The following is a 9,764-nucleotide window of genomic DNA, read 5'->3' on the forward strand; positions in this document are numbered from 1 at the left end:
TCTTGATGTGCGTGGCGCAAGGTAAGGCGCATCATCAACCTTTTCTTTTTGAAATAGGGCACATCATCAATCTTGTAGGCATGCAACTTTGGGTTGATCTGTGTATTTTTTTTTTGTTGACTTGATTTGTGTATTTATTTATTTTTTTACTTGCAGAGGTTGATGTGCTTTCTTTTTGTTGACTTGATTTGTGTTTTTTTTTTTTACTTGCAGAGATGTGCGTGGCGCGAGGTTAGGGCATATCATCAACCTTGCAGGTACGTGATTTTGAGTTGATCTGTGTAATTATTTTGTAAAGCCTTTGACTTGCAGAGGCTAGGGGTAATCCACCTTTCCGAAAAAATAATCAGGCTGCGAACATTCCTTTGAATTCTCAACTAGGCAGAGCAAACCGAGTAATTTCTATGTTTTTCATGTGCCCAGTCCACAAATTCAAGCCTTGCCACAGGAATACTCTAAATCATCAGCACACTGGGCAAACTGATTCCAGCTGCCATGCTCAGATCAAAATCACAAACAAATAAAACGATGGGCAGCAACATCATAAACAAATTTTCTGAGCTAGATTTGATGATAAACACATTCAGGATGCTACAATGCACAGTTGGAATGATAACCAGGTCTGGTATATGAAAGCAAATGGAAGAATTAACCTAGCTACAAAATCATAACTAGCCTCACCCCCCCACACTGAGAGTCACTCTATCAACTTTAAACATAAACCTAACCACATAAAGTTACAACAGCCATTAATCTAGCAAAGATGAGACTTGTTGCATGCAGTCGATGGGCCAGCCAAACTACTCTTGAGGAGGTCCTTGAGGAAATGGTCCACGGCCACGACCCCCACCGCGTCCACGGCCACGTCCACGTCCTCGACCACGGCCCCTTCCTCCATCACCTTCTGCACAGGAGATTCATAAGATAACATTGCTTAGTGGTAATATTCAGAGAGAAGTTGGGCAACTGGGAAAGAATTATTCAAAGGAAAGCCAATTTATAATATCATCACTACTTTCTACCTTAGTCAAAGCACAATATTAGCATCACATTGAGATTTTAAATACTATCTGTGGTTCTGCACATCTCTAATTAAGTGGTCTAGCATTAAGTCACTATATTTTTTACTAGTGATGTATCCATAATAACCTCAAAAAATTCAGATCCAAACTCGAAAAACACATTGAGCAACAAAAAAGACAAATACAGCATGAATAGTGCAAAAACGATACTATTCACATCAAGATAAAAACTGGGGGCTGTTAGTAGAAAATTTGAACAGAACTAACCATATCCTTGCACAGGAGGTCCATTATGCTCCATGCCATGATACCCACCAGCTTCTTCATTTACATAGCCATAGCCATCACCACCATAACCCCTTCCAGGCCCAAAGGATCCACGCCTACCCCTTCCTCTCCCTCTGCCACGATATCCCCGTGGACCTTCCATGTCTCCATTCTCATCATCGTAGTCTGCCCCTCCATCGCTGAACCCTCCTATATATCACAATGGCCCAAATGTAAAGAAAAATTAGGAACAAAACAACATGAGCAAATTCCATAGTTAACTTACGATACAGTGTAAACAGGCAGATATTTTACCTCTTCCCCTGCCCCTTCCCCGGCGACCACGGCCTCTTCCACGGCCACTTGGCACATCCTCTGCATCCTGATCAAATTCTGTTGGTGGCCTGACCTGATCAGCTGGTATCGGTAGCTGGTAACTGCAGAATTCAAAGCCGTGTTTCAAATGTGTCAAGAGATGAGTCCCCAAAGTAAAATTGTGCATAGCCCTATTTAACAGACAAGACCAGGATTGCTTCTAAAATAGGCAAAAGGCGTGTCTAGGGCAAAAAATTCCTACATAAATATTTTTAGTTATAAGCGATTGCAAACTCTCTCCAGTCCTTGTATATTAGTGAGCATGCGCTTGTTAAATGAGAAAACATAACAAAAACTGAGGTGGAACCACGTCGTGATACAACAAACCATCGCAGAAATAAATCCAATGGCATGTGAGAAACTATACGCAAGTTACAACTCCCCACCAAGTATTGATCAGACATAAAAAAAGAAAGGAAAAGGATGATGCTACTAACCCAGGAGACGATGTATCCAGCTCTTTCTTTGACAAGGTAATGGTAATCAAGGAAACATGGCGAGTAGTCTCAAGTCTGTCAAGAAGTCGTACAAGAATTCTGTCAGAAACACGATGTACTTCAAAAACTGGAAGTGTTTACACTATGCTAATAAATCCAGTGCTTACACATTCAGGCCTTCTTCCAACGGCTCCCAAGTGTCAGTTATATTGATTGATTCGATGGAGTTATTCTGATGGAGACCAGCAATCCTTCTCTGCTCAGACATAGCTTGAAAATGTTAACTTGGTATAACTGCAAGGAGTAGTAAGTATTTACTAGCAATTTGAACCAGTTCTACCTTGAGAAGCTCCACAATGGCCACTGTCTTGTTGATAGCCCTTCCCATAGCCTTTATAACAATTTCATCTGTAGCTTCTTCCTGTTAAGGACAGAAAGTTATAGGTGCTTTAGGTACTTGTTAATAAAAAGAAATAGATATGCCCAAGATTATCGTTCTAAAACTTAAAACAGCAACGGGCACACATTCAAGCGAAGGAAGGCACTCAGCCACTCAACCACAAGACAACCTAATGACTATTGAATCTCACTGGCATAGTATAGATCCACACACATAAAAAACAGTAATACTAGTAATGATGATACAGTAATAAAATTAATAACATCCCAATGCCCGACTGTAAACTTGAATCGAGTATCAAGTAGTAAAGCTAATCAGTAGATTCCTAAAAGTTGCATATCAAACATAAACCCTAGACATCCACCAACAGCAACAATAAACAAAGCATCGTACGGAAAGCGGTGCCTTCCCAAGTGAGCGAATACTATTAGTCAAACCAACGCCTATAGCACCATAACGGATCGCAAGGGCCTTCGAACAGTAAACCTCTGCGATTGGATGCCCTAATCACCTATCCAACATCGGGACTGAACCCGTACTAAACCCTAACCAAAAATCGCCAGGCGTAAAAAGGAAAAACGGTCTACCCGCCGCTCCCTGGAACCGACGGCGGCGAGCGGATGTGGACAGGCAAGGCGGCGCTTACCTGGAGCAGGGCGAGGGCGTAGGTGATGTAGTTGCGGGTGCGGCCCTGCGCCGTGATGCGGATCTCGTTGGCGCCGATGGGCGCCTCCTCCCGCGGCTTCTCGACCCTCTGGTAGCGATCCATGGGCGCTGCTCCTCCTCGACCCTCTTCGCCGACGCGCAGACGGGAATCCTCTCGCTCGGAATACGACGGGCGCTCTGTGGTTTGCGGCCGGTGGAGATAGTCGCGGTGGCCTCTCGAGGGGGTCGTCGCGGTGGCTGATATAGGAGCGGAGGGGAGGGAGGAGGAGAAGCAAGCGGAGACGGATAGGGTAGGGTTTGTTCGCGTGGGGTGGCCTGGTCCGACAGGGACCCGGTTTTGGTGTCCGGGCCCGGCACGTTCGGTCGGCGTGCTGCGTTGGGTGTTCGGCTCCTTGGTCTGGTCCGCGTCCGCGTCGTGGGGATCTGGGCCGTTGGTTCTGTGATCGCGTGGTGGCGATGGTGGTCAGAGAGAGATTTGTCCCTGTCTGGTCAGTATGGACGCGTGTTTGTTCGTGTAATCTGTGGGCTCATCCGATATTTCGTGGGCAGATATTATTTTTTAGTCTGCATATAAGATTTGGTCAAAGTTAAACTTTGTAAAGTTATATGTTATGAAAATTAACATCTACTCCCTTCGTTCCTAAATACTCCCTCCGTTCTGAATTACTTGTCGCAGCAATGGATGTATCTAGAACTAAAAAATGTCTAGATCCATCCATTTATACGACAAGTAATTCCGAACGGATGGAGTATTTATCTTTCTATAGATTTCAACAAGTGACTACATACGAAGCAAAATGAGTGAATCTACACTCTAAAATATGTCTATATACATCTGTATGTTGTAGTCCATTTGAATTGTCTAGAAAGACAAATATTTAGGAACGGAGGGAGTACAATACAAAAGTTATATGTTATGAAAATTAGTTTCATCATTGCATCTAGTAATATTGATTTCATAGTGTGAATGCCGATATCTTTTGTTACAAAACTAGTCAAACTTTACAAAGTTTGACTTTAACCAAATCTTATATGCAAACTAAAAATAAACAGAGAGAGTATTATTTCTTTCTTTTTGGGAAATGGAGTTAGAGCAGTTCAAACCATTTCTCAATTCTCTAAAATAATCGTTGTTTATGGGAAATTGGAGAAAAAAACGCTATGGCAGTTCACGTAAATTGGCCTTAAGTTTAGAGGATCACGTAAAAGAGGCATTTTCTTCCCTCGGGTTTACGGGAAGATGACCTTCTCGTATCTTTTTGGCGGGATTGTAACCGGCATGAAGCTTCCACGCGCGGCCCGTCAGAGAGTGCCGGCGCGCCTCCACGCCACGCGGGGTCATCCATGTCATCGTTGTCCTCTGTGTTGGCAATGCGATTGTACGACCCATGTGTGTCCAGTGAAGGGAGCGTAAGCATGGAGAGAATATCTGATGGTTGGTCTGGTAGTTGCTCGGATGCTTCACGTTTATCCGGCTGGGCTGTTAGGGTCCTGTGTCCTCATGCCCGGCTCGTGTGGTGGGTCATGTCGGTTTGTTTGCTTATTTATATTCCCCATGTCTCCTTCGTTTGCCTTTTTTCTCGTTGTTTGGACATCGTTGATTGTTCTATTTGATCAGTGACGCCTTTCATGGGAGTGCAAACATTTAGCGGATCATTCATGAACATGTTGTTCGGAAGTTGCTTCACTTCATGACTGCGATTGGTCGCTTGTGCTTGTCGTGCAGCCCGTCCTGTCGGGGATAAGACCGACTATCCCATACAAGGGTTGGATGGTGATGTATCTGGTTCACGTTCTAATTCCCTGAATTCAGGTTTGCCTCCATGTTGCATGTCTGGCTCCCGCTTAATTAGGTAGGGTTGTTGACGTGAAGCATCCCACAATCATCCCCATGGACGCATCTACATCTCCTACGACACCACTTGGACCAATGACAAGAGCACGCGCAAGAGCTCTCGAAATTGAGGTGACATCACTCCTCTCACAACTCCTTTTCGAATCACATGAGACATGGCTACTACCTCAAACGGAGACGCTTTGCATACTCAGGTACCAAGGAGTTAGCCATTGAGAAGCTAAGGAGCAAGGAGAATCGGAAGCGGAAGACATGCGCGCAGACGGAGAAGAAATCAGCCATGTCCCAGGCTGGCCGGATGATCCGGACGAGGTCCCGGACGATCCGGACAGAGCCCGGACGATCCGAACCCCGGTCCGGACAATCCGGATAATGTGCCCGAAGACACCCGAAGCTGGACCCCGAACCCGGACCATCCGGGCGAGTCTCAGATCATTCGGACCCGAGTCGGATATCCGGACTCCCCCTCCGGACATCAGGGCCGTCGCCGCCACCGCCTGCCCCTTTGCCTCATCCAGACCGTCCCCCAGATCATCCGGATCTCTGAAGCCCGGATCATCCGGACCCCCTGTGTGCGCGTGTTGGGCTGAGGCCCATGTATCCCCTCGCCCCCTTTGCCTATATAAACGACTCCTCCACCTCTTTTCTAGGGTTAGCATTGGTTTAACTCATACTTGAGATAGAGCTTTGCTCATCCAGTTGGTTACTTCTCCTCGGAGCTCACGACCTCTTCAGAGAAGATCCCCCAAGCGGATTCAAGACCCCATCACGGGAAGACTCTTCAAGACCTCCTCGCGGAGAAGACCTTTTGTATCGTCCTTTGTTGACTTTGAATCGTGTATCACTCTTTGTGTTTCGAGGATCTAGCATATGTGTGACCATATCTTGTTGGTTGTGTGATTTCTCTCGTGTTTCCCCTCGTGTTCTTCATAGGATCCCCTCCAATCGTGAAAGATCGGACATCTAGGGTTCTACCCTACGTCATCTTGGTATCATGAGCCACGTTGATCACGTACTTGGAGCCCCTACCCTTTGTTTTCTAGCTTGATTTTGTTGTTTTTCGTCCTAATCCGAAAATCCCCACAAAAATAGCCCCCATAATTTTTTTGTGATTTGTTGGTATGATGAAGTTTTGTTTATTTTGATCCGTGAATTCGTTGTGTTGCTAGTGGATCTTGCCTTTCCCCACCATCTCACCCTCGAAATCCATCCAAAATCCAAGAAATACTCGAATTTCTCCCCGTTTTCGAGTTCATCTCGAGCCTTTCCCGTGCGCAGTTGACCTGCCCGGATCATCCGGACCTTGACCCGGATCATCTGGACCCGCCCGGATCATCCAACTCCTGGCCCAAATCATCCGGTTATCTCTGCCGAAACTGCATTTTCTGTAGTTTTTGTCCATCACCACCTACGCCTCCGCATACCCACTTCGACCACCACCACCTAAACTCAGCCAACCCCACAACATACCAAACTGTACCACCATTCGACTTTCGTTTTGAGAATTTGAGTTGTGGTTCTCGTGTCCTATTGTGTTTCGGCTATATAGGTAAGGTGCAACATCAACATCACCACCGCTCATCTTCGCCACGGACTCATAATCGACAACTTCAACCGTAAGCAAGGATGGTAACCTCGATGAAATCTTTATCTACTCCTTGCGATTGCATTGATAACCACCATAGCCCAATTTTGCATACCTTGCCTATCGAGACTAGCCTTTGAGTATTGCTGGCAACATGACTTTGTGCACATTAGTGATCATACTTCCCATAGCATACATACCATATCATCATGGTGCATATCTTGGTATCATCTCTTGTGTCACAAAGTTGTCATCGCATACACAATTGCTATATATCTTGGTTCACGAAGTTTTTCATGAGAAAAGAGCTCAAAAGAGAACGAGCCAAACAATCTTTTAAGCAAAAAGGGAAAGATAAACAAAGAGCTTTTAAGCAAGAACCATAGCACCATACTACATTAAGATTGTCATACTCGATCATCTTGGATCATATCACCGGAATACCATACATATAGCATACTTGGGATAGAAGTTGTTGCATTTTTGTTTAGTAGGTTGTGCACAAGTTTCATATCCGCCTATTGTGCAATCGTGCTAGCGTCTCTCTAGTGTTGTGCAACAAGAGCATTTTCGTGGATTCCACATTTTGGCTCATTTTTGGTTTGCACAACCCCACTTATCTATTTGCATATGTGTTTCCGTGTGCCTCTACTTGCTTTGTTGCATTTGCGAATTTGCGAATCTTTTTCAACATCTTTGAGTCTCATTAACAATTGCATCAAATTTTGTGCCACCATCCTAACCGAGCTCCACCATAAGCTTTTACTTGTGTAGGTGTGAGAACCGACAAGAATTGGTACCAATTGTGTTATTTCCTTGTTCCACATTTGAGTGATCATTGACCATCTTCAACATCGGTCAAGGTACATTTGGTATAAGTTCTTCTCTTTCTCCACTCACATGTTTGCTTGGAATGATGGATAGGCCAAGTTCTTCTACCAACCCACTCTTCATCGAGCAAGACGATGACATGTCATCCTATGTCACCAAGAGCCACCTCTTTAGTGCACAAAGAGCTTTGCATCAAGAACAACAAGCAATGACCGACCGCATCGAAGATCTCGCCACTGACTTGCGACTCTCCGAGCAACGAACAAGAGACTACTTCGACAACAAGCTCAACACACACAAATAAGAGAACGATGCAAGAATGGACGAGATTCGTGCCTTGTTGGTGAACCGCCATTCTACCACTTCGTCCTACTCAAGACGGAGCGGCTCGAGTCGACACCCCGACGACACCCTCTATGTTGAGCCGCGCGCCAAGACTGTCAAGCAACTCGCAATCCTCTACACAGTAATCATCCACAAGAGCACTTCGACGATCAAGCACATCGTCATCACCAAAACCAAGCTACTCTTGCACAAGCACAAGAAAGGCAACGTCAACGTCACCAAGAGGAAGAGCGAGCGCGCCAACACCAAGACGAACAAGATGCCGAGGCTCAACGTCTTCAACAACAACAACAACATTAAGCACAAGCACTTGAGGCGCAACGTGCCCTTCGAGAGTCAAGTCGAGCTGTCGCCAACCACAATCGAGATATGCGCAATCAAGAAGAAGCACTTCGCGAAGAAATCCAAGAGCGAAACTACCAAGCAAGAGTGCATCATCAAGTTCATCAAGCTCCTCGACAAGCTCGACAAGCTCCTCCACAACCTCAAGTTCACTAAGAGCATGGTGACTATGGAAGTCCTCCACGCCGAGAGCAATATGAGGTTGACAATCATCCACGTCAAGGGCGTCATCATCACCCTTGACCCCAACACAATGAAGAGTAACGCTATGGCAAGCTCAAGTTCACCATGCCCAAGTTCAACGGAAGCAATGATCCCGGAGTACCTTTCATGGGCACTGAAGGTTGACAAGATCTTTCGTTTGCACAACTATGAGGAAGAGAAGAAGATCGTGATGGCATCCCTTGAGTTCCAAGACTATGTGCTCATATGGTGGGAACAAGTCCTTGAGCGCCGAGAAGCAAGAGGTGAACCACCAATCACCACATGGGATCAAATGAAGGATGTCATGCGAGCATGCTTCATGCCTACATACTACAACCGCGACCTCTTCAAGAAACTCCAACTCCTCAAGCAAGGAACAAAGACCGTTGAAAAATACTACAAGGAAATGGAGATTGCCATGATAAGAGCCAATGTCACGAAAGATGATGAGCAAACTATGGCCCGTTTCTTGAATGACCTCAATCATCCCATCAAGAAGATTGCCGATTTCCAACCCTACTCCAACCTCATTGAGCTAGTGCATCAAGCTACCAAAGCGGAACGTCAAGTGCAAGATGACTTCAAGTACGCCAAGTACTCGTCCAAGAGCTACGGCTTCTCCAACAACCAAGCCATCTCCAAGCAACGGTGACAAGTCGAGTTACAAGAAAACTTCGACAACCTCAAGTCGTCCTCCTACTACAAGCACCTTCAAGCCGAGAGCTTCATCATCTACTCCAACCGATGAGACCGTCAAGACAAGTTCCATCAAGTGTTTCACATGTGGCGGTCGAGGCCACAAGTCCTTTGAGTGTACGAACAGGCACACCATGATCCTCAACAACGACGGAACCTATGACTCCATGAGTGAAGAGGAAATGGAAGCCCTTGAGCAAGTGGCCATGCACCGGCGTGTGAATGAAGATGAAGATGATCAAGTCTTTTGTGATGAAGATTCGTGCCCCGCTCTCGTTGTCTCCATGGTCTTGACTCTTCAACATCAACAAGACGAAGACCAAAGATGCCACATCTTCCACACCAAGGCCGACATTAATGAAAGGTCCATCAAGGTCATCATCGATGGAGGTAGTTGCCATAACTTGGCAAGTCAAGAACTATGCTCCAAGCTCCAATTGCTCAAGATGAAGAACCCACACCCATGCAAGGTTCAATGGCTAAGCGATTCCGGCACAATCCAAGTCGAGCATATGTGAGGGAGTCCCGGACTAGGGGGTGTCCAGATAGCCGAACTATCATGGTCGGCCGGACTCCAAGACTATGAAGATACAAGATTGAAGACTTCGTCCCATGTCCGGATGGGACTTTCCTTGGCGTGGAAGGCAAGCTTGGCGATACGGATATGTAGATCTCCTACCATTGTAACCGACTTTGTGTAACCCTAGCCTTCTCCGGTGTCTATATAAACCGGATGGCT

At 45.9% G+C, this 9,764-nt stretch overlaps 1 protein-coding gene across 1 annotated transcript; it reads right to left on the minus strand.

Moving 5' to 3' along the window:
- Window positions 1–541: 541 nt before the first annotated feature.
- On the minus strand, window positions 542–3,476 carry LOC123045466 (ribonuclease P protein subunit p25). Its single transcript, XM_044468522.1, has 7 exons — window positions 3,148–3,476; window positions 2,442–2,522; window positions 2,269–2,357; window positions 2,102–2,176; window positions 1,605–1,726; window positions 1,290–1,499; window positions 542–904 (listed from the first exon to the last, which is right to left on the minus strand). The coding sequence occupies exons 1-7, from the start codon at window positions 3,268–3,270 to the stop codon at window positions 801–803; spliced, it is 804 nt and encodes a 267-aa protein (XP_044324457.1). The 5' UTR covers window positions 3,271–3,476; the 3' UTR covers window positions 542–800.
- Between the last annotated feature and the right edge of the window lie 6,288 nt (window positions 3,477–9,764).

This window comes from Triticum aestivum, chromosome 2B (genome assembly GCF_018294505.1).
Source record: "Triticum aestivum cultivar Chinese Spring chromosome 2B, IWGSC CS RefSeq v2.1, whole genome shotgun sequence".
NCBI lineage: Eukaryota > Viridiplantae > Streptophyta > Magnoliopsida > Poales > Poaceae > Triticum > Triticum aestivum.